The sequence below is a fragment of the Symphalangus syndactylus genome, chromosome 6 (assembly GCF_028878055.3).
Source record: "Symphalangus syndactylus isolate Jambi chromosome 6, NHGRI_mSymSyn1-v2.1_pri, whole genome shotgun sequence".
Lineage (NCBI taxonomy): Eukaryota > Metazoa > Chordata > Mammalia > Primates > Hylobatidae > Symphalangus > Symphalangus syndactylus.
This window is the reverse complement of record NC_072428.2, coordinates 118,092,399-118,111,843: the sequence shown is the minus strand read 5'-3', so window position 1 is coordinate 118,111,843 and position 19,445 is coordinate 118,092,399. Positions and strand designations below refer to the sequence as shown.

Below are 19,445 nucleotides of genomic sequence, written 5' to 3'. Positions count from 1 at the left end.
CTCTAAGGTCCTGGAAAACAGCCATGTGCAGTAAGTCAAATAAGACCTGTAGCCTTCTGCATGATGGCCATGGTGCCAAGCAGTGCCCACTGGGTCCAGGAGTTGCTTGCTCAGACTCTGAAGATCTGCCTTGCTTTCCCCATCTGCCTCTATTTTTAGGGAGAATGTCCAGGCATTTGGATGACTATCTTGGGGGTCATTCAAGTGTCCAGGTCTCCTCCTGGCTGAAGCTGCCAAGACTCCATGCTCTGGACCACACTGTGACCAATAAGGGCTGCAGACAGCACGTACTATTTTATTGGGCCTCAAAAGCTTTAAATACAGAATGGGCTGGCCAGGGCAAAGATGTGAACACACTGGCATTTGAGAATGGACATATCAGAAAAATCACATAATCAACAGTTGGACAGAGAGCTGGGAGGAGGGCAGTCTGGGATAGAGGCAGGTGCCAGCTGGCGGCTGGCCTGGGTGTTAGGATTACTCCCTCCACTAGGACATAGTCTTTGATGTTTCTTCCTGATTTGAGGACTTTTTTTAAAAAAACCACAAACCTCCAAATAAAACCAACTGGCAGAGACTGTGGATAGCAGTGCCCGTCATCCCAGAGGACAAGGGTCTGCCCCAGAAAGCCTTGGGGTCCCCCCCCCCGACAGCCCCAATACCACCCTACGAGACATTTCCACACACTGAAGCAAAGCTGGACCCAATCTACAACCCCTCTCTGGGGTTTGGAGTTGAAAACACCCTCCTGGCAGAGGAAGAGGGACTGGCGTGAGCGGGGCTGGGGGCCAAATCCGATTCCCTCCTTAGCGGCTGTAGCCAAATTCATCTGCATCATCAGCTCGAAAGTCTCCATAGCGCCACAGGTTCAGCTGTAAGAAAAAACAGACAATAGCTCTTCAGGGATACGGGACCCACCAGAACTCAGAGGGCCAAACCCCTCAACTCGGTACCCTCTGGGGGCCCCCAAGGCAAGAACTCACCCTGGCGCTCTTGGCTGACTCTTGGGCATTCAGGTATTCTGTGATCTGGAGGGACGAGAGAGGAAAGGGAGTGGTCAGAGTTGCCCTCAAATGATCAGCCAGCAGGACCCTGCAGAATGCTTAGGTCAGCGCCAGAGCCCTCCCTTGCTCAAGCCTGTCCAATGGAGCCTTAGTTCCCTCAGAGTAAAAGGCAAAACACAATCACATTAGTCTCCTGGCTTTTCCCTTAACTCTTTGCACTAGCTCTTCCGTCTGCCTGGAACGCTCCTCCAGTCACGTCCTCCTGGCTACCTCTCCCACCTGTTTCAGGTCTGCGATTAAAGTATCTCCTTCTTAATGAGGTCTCGGGCAACCCCATTTAAAATTACAACCTAGACCAGGTGTGGTGGCTCATGCCTATAATTGCAGCACTTTGGGAGGCCAAGGCAGGAGGATCACTTGCGCCCAGGAGTTCAAGACCAGGCTGACCCCATCTCTATAAAAAAAATTAAAAAATTTAGCCAGGCATGGTGGCCCATGCATGCCTGTAGTCTCAGTACTTGGCAGGCTGAGGTGGGAGGATCACTTGGGCCAGGGAGTTGAAGGCTATAGTGAGCCGAGATTCCGGCACTGCATCATTGTACTCCAGACCTGGTCTCAAAAGAAACCAAACCAAACAAGAGCAATACAAATACAACCTTCCCCTCCCATTCCTGACTCCTTGGATTCCACTTCTATTTTTTTCACTGCGGTTATCATCTTCTAATATCCTATTTAATTTACTTATGATGTTCATTGTAATTGTTGTCTCCTCATGCTTGAATGTAAGCTTCTCAGGGCAGGGGTGCTGTCTCTTCCTCACTGATATACTGTAGGCCCTCAATAAATGTCTGCTGATAGAATGAATAAATAAATGAACATGTTAGGTGTTTATCTCAGGGACTGCGGCAGAAGGAATTTTCTAGATAGCAGAGGCATTATGGGCAGTTTCATATGGGAGTACATTAAGATCTCCAATTCTATAGGGAGGCTGAAGCTGACCTCCTAGGAGCCATCTCCTAAGGAAAGTGGGGGTCTATCCAGAGGGGTTAGGGGTCGGGCTTCTCTTGAGACACAGTGGCAGTCCACAGGGGTGTCTTGTTCTAGTGAGTCATCAACCTGCACAGCCACCAACACATTATGTGGGCTTGCGGTGCGGTGGGGAGAGAGGAAAGGCCAGGAGGGCTGGGAGAAGGGAGAGCAGTGGGCAAATGAAAGAGAGATGAAGAGGAGGAAAGTGTTTGGTTTTCATGCCCCGCCTTTCTTGCCCCTGTCTCTGAGGGAACATAGGGAGAAGCTGGCCACATCCTGCTGCCCTCTCATCACTTTCTGCCGGGAGACGGCAGCTCTGTGGGGGGCCTGAGCTTCCCCAAGTCCGGCCCTCTTGGATGGTTCGCTGATTCAGCCCAGCTGGGAAGCAGGGCTGGTCTGCAATAGGGCCTCAGTGGCTGCCTGGTGAGAGGGTAGAGAGGGACTCAGAAATGTATACTGTTGGGTGGAAGGGGCTGCCTTGTATCCAGAGCCCAAAGCTAATCACCAAAGGCTGCGCAGTGCAAGCTGTTTCCCAGGTACGAGCGCACTGATTATCACGATCAGCCCTGAGAAGTGGCAAGGCGGCTAGTGCTCCCCTCACTTCACAAGCAGGGAGATGGGGCTCAGGAGGCTGGCTTCTCCTCTCAGAACGGTGGGAGCAGGACTCCAAGTCCAAGGGGCTTTCCAGATAGCCAGAGGGTTGTGTGGCAGAGTCTTTCTGGGCCCTTTGGTGCTGCCTCCTCGACACCTCCGACTTGGGTGGCACTGGGTGTTAGGAGTTGGTTATTGACTTGGAAGTTGTCTGTTGGAGAGTGAGACTGGGAGAGCGGGAGGGACAGGCCTTGACCCTCTCCACATCGCCCCTGGCAAAGCTTTCTCGCCTGTCACCTGGGGGTACGTGGGGAGGGAAGCTTTCCGCTCTAGTTTGCAGCTGCATTCTCAGCCAAACCCGCAGCCAATTAATTTGGGATATAATTAGCTTTAAAACAAAAACAAAAAAATGCCAACAAACCCAAATCCATTATCTTTCCCCAGCAGGAACAGCAGGATGGTGGATTCCCTGCTCCCTTCCTGGCTTGTGGAACACTCCCTTTCTCTGTGAGGGTGGTGGCGCAATGCTGGGGCCACCTCTCCACATCACATACCACTTTCTGGAACTGTTTCTCCTTGCGCACCTCCACCATGACCAGCCCCTCCTTCACCAAGCCCAGCCCCACATCGCCCTTGGAATCTGCAAACTGCAGGGTGACATGGGGGCAGCCGGCACTCAGGTGTTCCACATTGAGCAGGCACTGAGTGTTCTGGATATCCCGAACCACGCTGTCCACGGCGTCCGTGCGGGCATCATCCTGGAGCAGAGACACACTCAGGTCAGAGCAAGCCAGAGAACAACCACTTGGGCCCCAGCTCCTGTCCATGGACTCCCAAAAAAGTCTGGCTAGCAGGGGCCTGTAATTTACTCCCCAGAGAACCCTAGTGAGGTTGGCCAGGCACGGTGGCTCACGCCTATAATCCCAGCACTTTGGGAGGCTGAGGTGGGTGGACCCCTTGAGGCCAGGAGTTGGCGACCAGCCTGGCCAACACAGTGAAACCCCATCTCTACCAAAAACACAAAAATCAGCTGGGCATGGGGTGCATGCCTATAATCCCAGCTACTTGTGAAACTGCGGCATGAGAATCGCTTGAAGCTAGGAGGCGGAGAATGCAGTGAGCCGAGATTGCGCCACTGCACTCCAGCCTGGGTGACAGAGTGAGACTCGGCCTCAAAAAAACCCCCCAAAAAACAAAAAACACAAACCAGAAAGAACCCTAGTGAGGCAGAAACAGGCTCTGGATAGGAAGCCTTCCCCTTTTCTTTTCTTTTCCTTGCCCTCAGCCAGAGACTATTTGCAAGTGACCCCTTTCTTTCCTACCCTGTGCTCCCACCCACCTGCCCTGTGTCTCCGAGGAAAAGTGACTTCTTCCCACTCAAAGCTCAGCTACACTTGGTGCCCTTTCACTTCCTACCTCCAGCAGGACCTTGCTCCAGTGCACTAAGCCCATGACATCCTGTGTCTCTGTCTTTTTTTTTTCTTTTTTAAGAGACAGGGACTAGGCCAGGTGTGGTGGCTCATGCCTGTAATCCCAGTACTTTGGGAGGCCCAGGTGGGTGGATCACCTGAGGTCAGGAGTTCAAGACTAGCCTGGCCAACATGGTAAAACCCTGTCTCTACTCAAAATACAAAAATTAGCTGGGCGTGGTGGCGGGCACTTGTAATCCCAGCTACTCGGAAGGCTGAGGTGGGAAAATCGCTTCAACCTGGGAGGGAGAGGTTGCAGTGAGCCGAGATTGTGCCACTGCACTCCAGCCTGGGCGACAAAGCAAGAATTCATCTTAAAAAACAAAAAAAAGAGAGAGATAGGGACTGGCCAGAGTGCAGTGGTGCCATCATCTCACTGCAACCTTGAACTTGTAGGCTCGAGAAATCCTCTCACCGCAGTCTCCTGAATAGCTGGGACTAGCTGGGACTACAGGCATGTGCCATCACACACAGCTAATTTTTTTTTTTTTAGAGACAGGGTCTTGCTGTATTGCCCAGGGTGGTTTTGAACTCCTGGGCTCAAGCAATCCTCCTTGCTTGGCCTCCTACGCTGGGATTCCAGGTGTGAGCCACTGCAGCTGACTCCACATGTCTGTCTTCACCGACCTGTTTTGTGATACTTGCCTTCAGCATTTTCTGTTGCGTCTCTCCTGACCTTCAGCAACTTTGTGAAAAGGTAGAGAGTAAATTTGCTTATTCTTCATTTGCACCCTTTATCTGGTGACAGTGCCAACCATGGTGTTCACGCAGCTCTGACTCCAGGTACCAGGCACCTTCTCAAAGCTGAAGCCAAGGGCAGCCCCTGGGAAGCCTCAACCTGCCTGAGCTCCCGGGGGATCTGGACATTGTAGACTGGCTTTCTGTTTCTGGGGATAGAGGGTATCCACGACCCTCAGCATGGGTTCTCTCCTTTCTGGCTGCATATGCTGCCTCTGGGCTCCTGTTCTCAGGTGGCAGGACCCCAGCACTTCCTAACACTCTCTCTCCTCCCCATCACACCTTCCACATACTCAATCTGGGCAATCTTGTACACCGCATGGTTTTAACTACACAGACCCATAAATTCCAGGTCTCATCTCACTCCCCAACTGAAAACTGTAAGGCTGCCTGGAGGTCCCACTGCCCAAATTCGCTCCTTCTCATTCTTCTTGGCCAGCAGCAACACATCCACACATAAGAAACCCAGCACCACCTTCGTCTCTAGCCTGGACTGTTACAGTTGTCTCCCACCCATTCCTTCTAGTCCCTCTGTTCACTGTGCCATCAGAACTAACTTTCAGAAACACACTGGACCATGTCACACTTCTCCTAGAAATGGTGCCACATTCCTCCTGCCTATACAGCACAAAGAATAAACTCCTTGCCAGGGTAGACAAGCCCACGACACCAAGGCCTTTCCCGTCTCACCTCCTGCCACTGCCTGATCACCTCCTGCCACTGCCCAAAAGCCCCCTGGGATCCAGCTGTGGTGGTCTAGTCTTTGTCCAAATGCACCCTGGCCTACCTGCTTCTATGAACTAGCTGGAATGCTCTAATACTACCTCCTCAGTGGCATCTTCCTCAACTTCCCATCTCTTAAGTACTATTACTAAGAGACCATCATAGTTTCCATCTTCTCCTGTCAGCCCATGAGGGCTGCAGCAGCGGCTAAGTGTCAGTGGACAGTCCCCTTTGGAAGAAGGAAGACTCCAGACTCACATCTTGGGGCACCTGGATGAAGGCGAAGGCATACTCTGTGGCTTGAGCTGGCAGCACCCGAGTGCTGAAGGCAGGTGGTAGGGTACCCAGGCGGGTGGATGGCAGGACTTCTCTCTGCAGAGGAAGCAGCAGGCCAACATGTCACATACTCGCTGCCCCCTTGCTCTCTCACAGGACAGCTCTCTGTGGCCAGGCCTCTGGGAATGCTAACTCTGGGCCACCCTGTTCATCCCATGACTTGGTTCCACTTTGCAACGTACAAAGGCTCCCCAGTGGGTGAAGCCTGGGGAGAATGTGCTCTGCTGGTCCAGCAGTAGATGGGGAGCTGTGGCTCTACCCTCACTCTGGGCCTGGTGCTGGCACACCTAGTGGTTCCCATGAAAACAATCACAGTATAACTGGACTCTAATCGCTTTTCCATTTCCTCCCAATGCCCTTCTGTCTGTGACATGGGTTCCCTGACTACGTTCCCACAGGCCAGGAGGTGCTCCAGCTGCTGGCTAGGTGAGCACACCAAGACAAGTATCCCTGTGGTCACCGGGCCTGCCTGTGGTTCCGGCCCAGGTGTCTGGGTTCACCCTTGTCTGGCAGGACCTCTTCCTTTGTGTATTCCCAGGAGATGGGTTGGGAGCACGGCCCAACTCTGGGCTCTGTACTAACAGATCCTCAGTCCTAGTACTTGAGGAAGGCATGGGAGGTACGCAGACACGCAGAGCCATGACTCAGGAGCCTCACCCTCCTGAACGACAGCTTTCTCACCAGCTCGCTGCTGTTGCTCAAGAGAATCTCCCAGGAGTTGTCAACAGACTCCCAGGCCCAGCCAGAGAGACTTTTCTCCCAAGGGTGCCAGTCAGTCACTGTCACCTTGTGACTGTCCCTTCCCAGCAAGCCTGAGTTTGGGGATGTGCCGGGGATTAGCGCATAGAACAAACACCCAGTTTGAACACCAGGAACTGTGGGTGTAAAGGCCCTCCATGTGCTACAGAGGCCCTGCCCCCATTCTGCAGAGACCTCAGGCAGAAGAGGAACTGTGGGTGTGGCCGGACACTCATCCGTGGGGTCTGGATGCGGGACCTATCAGTGCTTGCAGCCACTGGTCATAGACCCCAGTTCTGCCAGGTCACTGAGGGGGCCTGGCCTGTTACACGCACAGCAGAGATGCCCCAATGCTCATTGTTCTATTGGTAAGCTTAGAGGGACCTTGGAGAGATCAGATGGATTTGACCCGGGGGCTGCTGTGTTTGATAGCCCCTCCAACACCCTGGTCCCCAACACTCACGTTGCCGTAGTCAATGTAGAAGACATGTATTTTGGCAGGAGACTCGACTTTCTCTACTCGGGCACGGTACCTGCAATGGCATCATGGGCAGAGCTCAAGAGACAGCCCTGAGGAGTCTGGGCTCCCAGAGTCTCAGCAATGGCGGGGCAGGGGCACAGCATCTCCCTGCCTGGGTTCAACGGGTGTCACAGGGGACAGTTACTGCACTCCATCTAGGCCCAGCCTCGGGCACTGTGGCCACCACCTAATGGAATCAGAGCATAGCTGGGAGCAGAAGAGGGAGAAAGGAGCATGTGGAGCAGATTAATGTGTCCTTGGGGCATAAAGCAACAAGACTAATGACTAGATTGATGTCTGCTGTTTAAACCCAGTGCACTAAACAGCAGCTGTAATTAGCCAGCAGATCTGTCTGGGAGGCCGCAGCAGGGAACACATCCAAGTCACTTCGTCACCCTGGGAAGACCATGGGCCCTCCCTTGGTAGATTACACATCAGCGACCTTCTTCTGGCCTGTGAGCACTGCTGCTCATGTCCTAGACAGCCGGGGAAGAGGGTCGGGCAGCTGGTCTAGGCTTACTGTGGCCCAGCCTCTACCTCAGCCCCCTGTAACATCATTCTTCCTGGGTGGGGTGAGGGGTGTGCTGGACAGCCTGGCTGGCCAGCCAGCCAGCCAGGGCTCCCACCCTGGAATCCGCCAGGAGAGAAGGAAGGAGCCACTCTGTCTGGCTGGACTGCAGGGGCGCACAGGCCAGAGCGAGGCCCCAGATGGGCTGTGGGCAATGAAGACGGACACCCAGGAGAGCTGCTGGGGGCCATCATTAACCAGCTGGGGAAACCAGACTGCTAAGGCAACGCCCGAGGCCTGAGGGCAGCCCTGCTATCGTTCCTGCTCAAGACTCTGCCTTGCTTTTCCTAGTGGCTTACCATTCTCCATCTACAAATTTGGCAATGCAGAACTCTCCCCTGCGGGGGGCATAGGAGCCCTCTACAGGGGGGTGACTGGCAATGTCATTGCGCATGTTCTCCATCAGCTTCTCCAACTGGGTGCCTGCCAGGGAGGAAGAGGACAGTGAGACCTGGGTCCTGGGTTTCTCGACAGCTCAATAGGGTTTTTCTGGGAGGGGTTGGGGAGGGGGCTCAATGTAAAATTCCGGGGGGCACTGCAGCACTGGCTCTGTCCCCAACACATGTGGGGAAGCCCTCTTGGTCCTCAGTCTAGAGGTTTCATGCCATCTGCCTTCAGAAGTGGGACTGGTGACTTGCTGACACATTGGGCCTTAAAGGCACACACAGCCTTGCCATCTCAGCTCTCCAGTCTGCTGGCCCAGGGTGTGGGAGCCCTTGGGATGTGCCTGAGCTTTGATTAAGGAGGTGGAGAAAGCAAGGAGACAGGGAGCAAGGACAACGCCAAACAGCCTCCTCCAGGGTGAGAGCTGGCCAGCCCGTACCCCATTCCTGCAAGGCCAGCTCCTGGCCTGGGCCACAGAGGTGGTAACTGACAGAAGCCACTGTCCACTGCCTCCCAGGGGGCAAAAGTAGAGATGAAGGATGGGCCCCACACCACTGTGGAAAAGGCCCCAGAATTGAAGCCATGGAAGAGGGGGAAGGAATTCTTGGATCAAGGCCTACAGCCTCAGTATTATACAAACTTGGCCCCTCTGACCCTTGTCACCCTGCAAGATACATGCTGAACAGGACTTCCAGTGCTGCTGGGCTGGGGCTCTACTGTCCCACCCTGCTACTCAGGGCCCCTGCTCCACTGGAGGAGGGATTCCCTGCCTTGTCTTTCCCTAAGCACTCTGAGCTTGGGTCAGTGGCCCTGCTGCTTATCTGCTGCTTTTGCCTGTTTTGGCAACACCCAGGGCCTACTCAGTTTTTCTCCCTGGCTCCTTGTAGAATCCTCCCACCCTGACTCTGGGAGGCATCAGTCCCCTGTGGCTTCCCCTTTTCTCTCCCCTCTGGCCCTGATTCTAGCTCAGTCTCAGACTTTTTTTGCCCCTTCCCTCTCAGAAGCAAGGAGGGTGACTATGGATGTGTAGTCTAAGTGTGGGACTCATCTCTTTATCTTCAGGGCCCAAGGCAGTGCTGTAAGGAGGGCGCAACATATGTCTGTTGTTACACTTGCCACAGTCAGCCTTATAAGTTCCCTGCTACTACACTGTGAGCTCCTTCAGGGCATAGAGCATAGCTCACTTCTTTCTATTTACTTGCACAAAGCCTGGTAGAATCCCCAATGCATGCAGGGTGCTTAATAATTTAGCTGCATTGAAAATAAACTCTGCATAGGCATGCAGGGATGTATGTCCACTCTTAGGCTGCTGCAGAGGCCACTGGTCCTGCATCTGCATGACAGAGGCCTGAAGGTAGCAGCTGCCCCTCTCCCTACCCAGTGGTCAGCCCTCTATAATTCTCTTTAGACAGTGCTCCCTGCCATAGACTGAAATTCCAGCGATTAAGAAGCCTTGACAGACAGCTTCCTCCCTAACTTGGTCTACTTTCATTTTTTTGCTCCAAGGCAACAGAAGCAGGACTTTGCCTCCTGCCAACAGGCAAAGCCCTCTGGGAGGTCCTCACAGAGCCTCACTGGTCATTTGCAGCTAATGGCAATGTTTTTGTCAGATCCTTCTTGAAGACAGACTTTAATTGAAAGAAGGGACACAGAGTGAGAGGATGCCCCCCGAGAGGGGATGAAAGGTTTCAGCAGAGGGGGGCTGTGGATCCTGAGGTTTATCTCCATGGATACCATGGAGCCACCAGAGGGCAGGGGCCTTCCTCTCTGGAGCCCACCACAAATCCCCAGGTGGCCTGCCAGGAAGGGCCTCACTCCCTTCTCTTCCAGCATTCTAAGGACACACGGTTTTCTCTTTTCTCATGTTTTCTGCCTCAGATTTCTGCTAAGACTTCAGGGGCTTGTTCTGAGTCAAGACGGGTCTTCCCCAGCAGGACCCAGAGGCTGAGTGGAGCCTGCCTGGGAGTGATGGCATCCTTTTGCTCAAGTTCTCCGGGGGGCTGGCAGGGATTTTGGGGTGGTTCCTCTGCCCAGGAATAGCTCTTGTTCCTACCTAGATCGCCACTACAAGACTCCTTCCCTGTCACATGACCCAGCCCTAGAGGCTGGCCACCACCCGGGTTCATTCAGGCAACTGCTGGAGCAGCTTTCAGCAGGACTGTGGCTGACCTCAAGAGAACCTAATCCCGAAGGCTCATCGGCTCCATCTCTACCCCTCCCCCTCACGTTTTTCCTTTTCATGCACAGCCAGCCCAGGGCTAGGAATGGTCAAGTTTTTCCTGATGAAATGACACTGTCACAAAGGCAGCTGCCTGGGAAATAGCATTAGAGGGAAGTGGCTGAGATGGGGCTGGAGTGGGCCTGGGGTGGGCTGAGGAGGCTCGGCAGAGCTGTGTCCTGCCATCTAGGGGACTACCCAAGTGCTGCTGACATTTCCAGCCCCCTCTGCCCACCATGATTTGTTTCCTGGGACCCAGAGGCAGCTCTAAGAGCTTTTCCTTCTGCTCCAAACTCAACTGTTTCCCTGCACAGGGTGGCCATGAGAAAAGGGAGGTCAGGGTGGAAAGCGTAAGTGGGTGGAGGTGGAGTTGGGCTAGTGGCTGCCAGAGCTCTCTCCTGCCCTTTGGCCTCCAGAAACCCCAGGTCTCTGCCTAGGGGACCCTGGCCACAGTGCACACCACTCAGGATGGAAGGAGGAGAAGGTCCTTCAGAGACTGCCCGGGGATGTCTTCCCCTAGAGCGCTGCCTGTTTCCATGGAAACTGGCTATCACTCAGGGCTATGTTAACCTCAAGAGAAGGAGAAATCCCAGCAGAGACAAACCCAGCACCACTCCTTGCTCCCCCAGAGGGAAAGGGCTGAGCAGTACCTGACTGGTGCCTGACAGACTCTGGGGGCTACAAATCCTCCTGCCCAGCATAGCCAGGGGTGTGTGGGAATAAACAATCACCTAAGAGACTCAGAGCTCCACCCAGATAAACCTGGTTATCTCACCTGCATCCAGAAGACCTGTCCGGCAGCACCCCCATGCCTGAGCCCACGCCAGGGCTCATGTGAAGGTTCCTGAAGTAACTCCAAGCCCAGAGGAGCAGTGGGACAAGGCAGGGAGACAGGGGCGGCAACGTGAGCTCTTCAGGGGAGGCTCCTGGACTGCTTAGGCATTGTTCCTCCCACCCACTGGGCAGAGGCCCCCTACCCCCAGGCAGCGCCAGCTGGACCAAGCCAGGAACCACGAGCCAGCGGCCTGAGCACTCACCGGTCTCCACATCCTGCACGTAGAAGTGCAGGTCATCAGTGATCTCGGTCACAAACACGGGCTTGTAGCTGGCAGATCGCTCCTTCTCCTCCAGCACTGGCATCACCTCCTCCACGGGCTGTTCCTCATAGTGGGCCCAGACCTGGCATGTTCAGTCGGCAGAGGTGAGAGGAAGGCGAGGAAGTGAAGTCATAAAAGACACTGGGAGGCCAGGCGTGGTGGCTCATGCCTGTAATCCTAGCATTTTGGGAGGCCGAGGCGGGTGGATCTCGAGGTCAGGAGTTCAAGACTAGACTGGCCAATATGGTGAAACCCTATCTCTACTAAAAATACAAAAAATTAGCTGGGTGCAGTGGTGGGCACCTGTAATCCCAGCTACTTGGGAGGCTGAGACAGGAGAATTGCTTGAACCTGGGAGGCACAGGTTGCAGTGAGCCGAGATCATGCCACTGCACTCCAGCCCGGGCGACAGTGCAAGACTCCGTCTCAAAAAAGAAAAAAAAAAAAAAAAAGACACTGGGAAAGGGGTTTTGGGCAAATGGGATCGGCCCTGGGTGAGTGACTGTGGGGCACTTGATTCACACCAGGCTGAGCCCCTGAAGCCCTCTATCTCAGAGGGGAAAGGTGGGTTCTCTAAAGTTCTGATCTAGCAGTTCTCAAATTCTGGCAGGCATCAGAACCAACAGGGGAATTTATTAAAAATGCAGGCCCCGGATCCTACCCCAGGCCTACTAAATTACAATCTGTTCTGGGCATCCCAGAGAGAAAGAAAGAGCAAAACCAGACTCCCAGGCTACCTCATGCACGTCCGGGTGTGACAGCCCTGCTTTCATGAACTCCGGCTCTGGCCTCCTCACACCCGCACCTCTCTTGCTCCGGCTCCCCATCTCCCTTCCCTGTGGCACTCTGCAGGGCACCTCTGAATTCTGCAGGACCTCCTGCTGTCACAGGGCCCCTGGCACTCCTGAGGCAGTCCAAACCACAGCCCTAGGCTGGGGAAGAGCTCACCAAGAACACTTCTGCTCAGCAACTTTCCCATTCTCCATCCTCTTCACCTCCAGCAGGTTGCTCTGACCTCAGCTCAGAAGCTGGGCCATGCGCTCTCCACCCTTCCCTCTCTCCCTTCCTTCCCCAAGCCCTGTGCTGTCAGGGCTGCAGTGGCTCAGAAGCTGATTCGACGTGACAGCGTGTCAAGTCCAATCCTGTAGCCAGGAGATTATCCAAATGGTGAGGTCTGTCAGAGCAGGGGAGGGAGGTGGCTTTCCAGCTGAGCAGCAGGAAGGGTGGGTGGGAGAGTGCAGAGACTGGATCACGCGTGGGGTCCCACAGACACACACAGGAATAAGGATGATTAAAAGTATTTGCCCAAAACTTCTGTGCTTATTAGGTGCCAGGTACCATTCTAAACATTCTCCAAATATTAATTCATTTAGTCCTTACAACAACCCTTTGAGTAGGTCTTGGTATTATCCCTGTTTTACAAATGGGAAAACTGAGGTACACAGGCTTGCAGCTAGAAGTAGTGAAATCAGGATTCAAACATAGGCAGCCTGGCACTAGAGCTCCTCCAGGGGCATTTTGGCATTGACTAGGTATCCCTGAGAAAACACCACCAACCAGGAGGAAAAAGCTGTTTGTTGGTGGGGGGTGGGGAGGGAGATGAGGCCTCATGTCCCTGTTGTTTTTGAACTTGCCATTTGACATTGGTCAAACTTTTCTGGGTCCCCTTTTCTTCTCTCTCAGCTGAAATGCAGATTCCTCAGGAGCTTCAGGACACAGCAGAAGGGCAGGAATGCTGGAATTCTGGAACCACCTTGGGTCAACCCAGACTCCACACTTCTGCCTTTAACGCGGCCTGAGCGTGTGTTCTTCCACTAGAAGGAGCGGCTATGGGGGAATGACTGAGACATCTCCCAGGCCCAAGCTTTCCACCATCCTACACCAAGCAGTGCCTTCTATGGCTGGGCTTGTGAGCCCCTGGTATGGGGCTCTGGCCTCCTACCCAAATAGCTCCTGACCCCTTCTCACCTTCCAGGCTCCCGATACCCTAACACCTGTCCCCATCACCAGAGACCTCTGTACACGCTGCTGCTTCTAGTCCCGTATGCCCTGGCTGGCCAGAGGAGAGGAGGCAGGCAGCAGGACTTTAACCCACAGCTTTGCCTCTAGTCAGGAGAGAGGCCCTAATCCCTCAAGGGCCTCGCTGCCCATGTGGGGAAGTGGGTCTCTAGCTTGTGGGCTTCCCTGTGAAAGGGCCAGGGGATAGCCATAAATGCTTCCGAGGCCAAGCCTATGTCCTGATGGGCCTGAGGCTTTCCCCCTGGGCCTCCGGAGCTGGAACTTCCCTGGTATCTACTTAGCCAGTCACTCCTATTGACACCTGGGCTCCCAGCCCTTCTGGGACCCTTGCAGCTCTGAGGATCAGTGGGACTCACTCAGCCTCAGAGACGAGACTGTCAGCACTACCCTAAGTGAGCTGGGATGGAGCCCTCCTGACCCAGGAGTCTGCCCCCTCATTCCTACCAGCAGGCACCCCTGCAGTCCCGAATCCCTCAGCACGTCCTCTGCTCTGCATCCCATTCAGGGGCTCTTCCCTCTTCCTGCTAGCTCCCTCCTTTCCCAGCACTGAGCTTGTTAACAGAGACTGGCATTCTGTGCTGGTTCCTGAGTGGGCCGTGGCCCCTGAGCCTGCAAGCTGTTGAGGGCTCCCATCCTAGCCCCACCCTGCTCCTTTGGCTGTGGGGGAAGGCGGCCCCTCAGCAGTGTTGATGAATTGGGAACACACTGACAGCGTGAAAGCAGAAACTGCTAAAGATTCCTCAAGTAAAGTGCCTTGGGCGACAGCACCAGGTCTCCTCCTTGGGGAGAGTGGGGTGGAGCTTCTTTCCCAGCAGGTTCAGGTGGGCAGCAGGCGTGAGGTCACGGAAGATGCAAACCAAAGCCCTGGGGATGGCCCTCAGCCCCCAGCACTAGGGCCAGTGCTGTGACAAGGTGCCACAGCTCACTTCGTGGTGGGTGGGGCAGTGCACACTGCCACCTGAATTGAGAAGACAGCAGAAGCAAGGTGTCTCCATACACAAAGTGGCTGGCACTCGAGGTTGCTAAGAAGCATCTAGAGGGTAGGAGAGAGACAGCTGCCTCCTCAGATAAAGGAACTCTGTTTCTAGGAGAGGCTGACCTTTGGCCCTTCAGGCAGTGCAGCCATGACGTTTCCCTCTTTCCCTGTGGGGATGGAGGTGACAAGCTGTTCCTTGGGACTTGCAGCCACACGGGCAAGCTGGTCCATGCAGGCTGGCCAGGTGGCCCCTTGGTGGGAAGGAGTCAGTCAGCTGGGACAGGTGTGGTTGCCCTTGTCCCCATCCTTAGAACAAGGGTGCATTTAGCTCAGGCTGCCCTTCTGCAGAGCCACGGTGCATGGAGGAGACACACTCACTGGCAAGACACCTGCCAGACCCAGCCACTTTCCACAGCCATCCTCAGCCCCTCACAGCTCAGATTTCCCACAAGAAGCTGGTTTCTGGGAATCCCCATTGTAGATGCTCCTCTTCCTGGACCTCTGAGGAGATGACAAGGAGAACTCCAGAAGGAACAGTAGTTGTACACCCAGACACAGAAAATTAGTGCTGTATGGCTCTACCCCAGACTCTTGAAAGATGGAGGGGCTGGGGAAGAGCCTCTATGGCCAAAGAGCTGGGCAGAGGACAGGGGTCCTGAGCTTGACCTAAGCAGCAGGGCCCAGGAATGCTGGGAGAGCCAACCACAGGACAGTCTGCCCTTGCTCATGGACCACCTTTAAGCACGTGGAGAGGCTGTTACTAAGCCTGCTATTGTGGAGAGGCTGTCCCAGCTGACTGATGGCAGGGTTTGTGGTCAGGTGGGGAAAGTGTCTCTCCAGGCCAAGGCCAGGGTGGAGCTCTGCCCGTGGCGGGGCACTGCTGGCACCCCCAATGGCCCCGGCTACAGAGCAAGACTGGGAAGGGTGGATGGAGGCCCCTCCTGCCTATTCATCTGCTCCAGGCTGCTCTGCCATGCAAGTTCCTGTCTTGCTCGGGTCCCCTCTATACTCTGGGGCTCCTTGTGTTCTGTTGCTGCGGCCACCCTGAGGGAAAGAGCCCATCAAGCCAGGCACAGACCAGGCAGGTCAGGAATGGAGGCTGTCTCTCCTGTCCTCTCCCCGCCCTGGCCCTCTCTCTTCCCTGCATTTCCTCCTCAGGGAGGCCCAGGTCCTTCTCTTGGCAGGTGATGGGGACTGTGGACTGAGAATCCACTGGCTGGAGTCTTTCCTTTCTAAATCCTGTTTAACATTGCTGCTTGTAAGGCTCTAGGGGTGGGGCTGGCGAGAGGCCAAGGTGGTGGAGGTCTTTAGGCCTGCAGCAGGGAAGCCAAGCTCAATAAAAGCCAATCGATGGCCAATCCAGCCCTGTGCAGGGCCCTGCTGAGCATGTGTGTGAGGTGGGGTTAAGGAGGGGGGACAGGCATCTGCCATCTGTGGTTCCCTCCTTGGTCCTCAGGTCTGCCCAGGGCCGCTGAGGAGGAAGTGGGGGTTACCTCCTGCCAAGGAAGTGGAGGGCCCTATCAGCCTCTTCACTGAGGAGGCATCCACAGGGCACAGGGAGGAATTACATTCAGCAGGGAGGCAGTTAAGCCCTCGTAGCTGGGAAACCAGCATTCTCAGGTTCCCCCAGACACACTCACGAATGCACGCACACATAATCACACTCCCTAAAGCCTTCTGCACTTCCTGGTCTCACAGAACCTCTCAGCATTACCTTTCCTTGGTTAGCTACAGGCACAAACATTCCTGCATCCTGATGCCAACAGGATCTTGTAACCACTGTCTCTTGACAGGTAAGGCAGCCCTTGTGGGGTCAAGTGGGACAAGGCTGGGTACACCCCAGATACTCAGGTTACTGTCCCCCAGCCGGCCACCAGATGCTCTTATCAGGGTCCAGCCAACTCTGAGAGCTGCTACAAAGCTCTGCTAGTGCTGCTCCTGGGAAACAGCCCCTCTAGGAGGGGGAAAGCCAGTCTCCGTTCCTCAGGATCCTTGACAAGCAGACAGGGATTTGCAGGAGAGGGACCCAGGAGGCGGCAGGCCCTAGCACTGAGAGTTGTGCACTGCATTTTAATTGGACTGGAACAAAAACACGCAGGCCGTGTAAGTAATTAATCACTGGTAATTACTCCTCGGCATCATCAACTGGTACCAGCAAAATGGTGACTTGGGCTCTTTCAGACAAACCCACTGTGCAGTAAATAACGATGCTGAGTTCAGCACAGCCCCTGGCAGGGAACCCACCCTTCCATCTCAGGCCAGAGTCCCCTCCCTGTGCTCCCCTGGGTTCTTCTAGAGTCTCTACTCTTAGAGGGTAGAGGATCGCCCAGCTCTGAAAAGGTGGCTTCCAGGTTCACTGCTGAGAAGCCAGGAAGCAGGGCAAGGACGAAGACGCTTTTGGCCTCTGGGCCTTAGACTCTGGGGCTTGCCGCTCTACCCCCAGCTGCTAACTCTTCTGTGAAAGTGCCAACCTTTAAACAGGAGGCCCCAGCGCCGCCTCTCCCCCCTCTCCCTGCAGCAGGCAGAGGACATGGGGGTGGCGGTCTTAAGTTCAGCTGTCACAAGCAGGAAATCCAGGAAGAAGCCGTGTGACTCCTTTCCTGTAGGAGCTGAGGCTGCCTGCTTCCCCCTCATTCTGGGAGGAGGAGGCTTGATGTGAGCAGGAGGTGGGAATCTCCTCTGAGGTCTCATGGTGGCTGCCTCCTCCAGGGCACTGACCGTCCCTTTCATCTGTGCTAGCTTTGTGGAGCTCCACCTTTCCCTGGAGTCTTTCCACCTCCTCTCCTCTACCATCAAGGGGCTGGTTGCCTGCCCCAATCCACAGGGGATGGGAAGGATAGATAGAGAGAGAGACAGGAGGACAGTCCCGAGGGGAGAAGAGAAGCCCTGAATGAGGAGGCAGCTGCTTGGGGCTGGTGAAGAATGTGGTGCTTCTGGGGCCTCAAAGCCCCTGACTCTTTTTGGCAGGTGTCTGGACACCTTGGCTCTGGGAAGTGAGTTTTGAGCCAGATGGCTGCCCCATGGGGAAGGAAGCATTTATTCCTGGAACAAATTTATGGCTCAGCACGGCTGTCCCACGAATCCTCCTCAAGCTCAGAGGAGCCCTGACAAATTGGTGGCTGGCTGATTTATCCCCATTATCAGGGCCGGGCTATAAGTCAAAAGCAACAGGCTGAGTGAGCCCCGCTCCCACCTCCAAACCACTGGGTTCCTCAATTGTCAATTGGTTTCCAAAAGCCACTTTCCACCCCATCACCCTTGTCTCTTCAATGCGGTGCCCACAGAGACTGATGGGCTGTAAATCTCTTGGTCTAACAGCTAGAGGCCTCTCCTGGGGTTGTTTCCCCACAGGGCAATGTGAAGGAAATTTAGATGTGGGCTTGAGCCGCCCAGTCCCTCTGAGGGCACTGACAGAGAAGGGTCAGGGCTGGGGAGGGAGGGGTGCCTCAGGCATTTTGTCCCATGGCTCCACGGTCACCTAGACAGCTCTAGACAGCTTTCTGCTTCAGGCCCACCTGAGCAGGCCTGGGATCACTGATGACATTCCAGGCTGGCAGCCCAGGCCCACCTCAGGTCTGCAACAGGCTGTGGCTGAGGACACCTCAGCTGGCAGCCTCTCCTCGCCTGTGTGTGGCCTTGGTGTGGGGTCTGAGACCAACACCTTCCTGGGCTACTCAGTGTGGGGATGAGAGAATGACTTCCTCCTGTTCTCCACTGGCAGCAGCATTAGCGTGTGAGGAGGACGGGAGGGCAGGGAGAGCACAGCTGGGCTGCCACGCGTACCTTCTCTTTCTTCTGCTTGGCGGCCTCCTCGGCAGACAGCAGGGACTTGTAGTAGGAGCTGCGTTCGGCGGTGAAGTGGACCTTGGAGAGCGCGTGCTCCACCAGCAGGACAGACAGGTTGGCACCGTCGATGTGCAGCCAGCCGATAAAGTTGCCGGCCTTGTCCATACTCTCCACCTCCACCTCCACCTGGGACAGACAGACAGGCGTTAAGCCTGCGGGGGCCAGGCCTGAGCGTGCAGGGGCTGTGCCTGTGGGGAGGACAGCAGCGCCGAAGCCTTGGGCTCACAGGCCTTGGCAGCCGCTGCCAACCTCTGGGAACCCCTAGAACCCTTCAATTTCAGCCTCTCAGGGGAACAGACACACCCCAAAACTCGCCTCTCTTCTCAGTGCCCCTTCCCCTCCTTGTGGCAGAAAGCTACCGGGGCAAACGGGATTCTCCTTAACCTGAGAGAGACAGAGATAGAGAGAACGCGCAGCTGAAGGTCAGGAACAAGTGAAGAAGCAGGCAGAGGTCTTGGTGCCTCCCACTCTTCAGCACCCACCCCAGCTCTGTGCTAGAAGACAGGCAGGTCCTTATGGAGCGAGGCAATCCCTGGGGAGAGGGAGGCTGCTTTTCCTGGTAGAGCTGAACGAATTCATGTCTAATGAAGGTAATTAAAGTGGCTGCATGAAAAGCAGGAGAGGAGAGGGGGAGAGGACAGGAGAGGCAGAAAGATGTGGGCAGGAAATGCATCAGTGCAAGGGCAGTGAGCGACAATCCCGCAGAAGGAGTGGCCGGAAGGGTGTGGGCTGTGGCTGAACCCCAGAGCCCTCAAGGAATCTCCACGGGCCTCAAGGCCTCCTCCACTGACTGTCTCATCCCGAGGACCCAGGATCCCAGACCTAGCACTGACTACTTTTCTAAAAGGGCAGCCTCAGGATCGTGGCCCTTGTGGTAGCTGATCTGCTCCCACATCACGAAGGCCACGGCCCAGGATAAATTCCTTCTTTGATTCTCTCCTGACCTCTTTCTTTCCCTGCTAAAGGGGCCTATAAATGTCTTTGCTGCCAAATATGAAAACTTGTATTAATTTAAATGCCTTCAAGCTCGATTAGGCAATAAAATGAATGTCTAAATACCTGGGAATTCTCGAGGTCTGAGCTGGAGCTAGTGACAGAAGGTTAGAAGGGATGAGGGATACTGGGTGACATGCCTCCCCAGAAGGATACGGAGGTGGTCTGGGTGTGCAGAGAGAAGGTAGCGGGGAGG

General features: G+C 54.9%; 1 protein-coding gene across 1 annotated transcript in view; it reads right to left on the bottom strand.

The window, feature by feature from the left end:
* Positions 1-275: 275 nt before the first annotated feature.
* The window catches only part of SND1 (staphylococcal nuclease and tudor domain containing 1), a 445,319-nt gene continuing 426,149 nt past the window's right edge, over positions 276-19,445 (bottom strand). Inside the window, exons 17-24 of the mRNA XM_055283891.2 lie at positions 18,194-18,382; positions 11,356-11,497; positions 8,016-8,139; positions 7,092-7,161; positions 5,813-5,926; positions 3,179-3,382; positions 984-1,028; positions 276-872 (exon numbers count right to left, since the gene is read on the bottom strand). Coding sequence (XP_055139866.1) covers positions 807-872; positions 984-1,028; positions 3,179-3,382; positions 5,813-5,926; positions 7,092-7,161; positions 8,016-8,139; positions 11,356-11,497; positions 18,194-18,382 — 954 coding nt within the window. The 3' untranslated portion in view covers positions 276-806. The remainder of the gene's footprint in view (positions 873-983; positions 1,029-3,178; positions 3,383-5,812; positions 5,927-7,091; positions 7,162-8,015; positions 8,140-11,355; positions 11,498-18,193; positions 18,383-19,445) is intronic.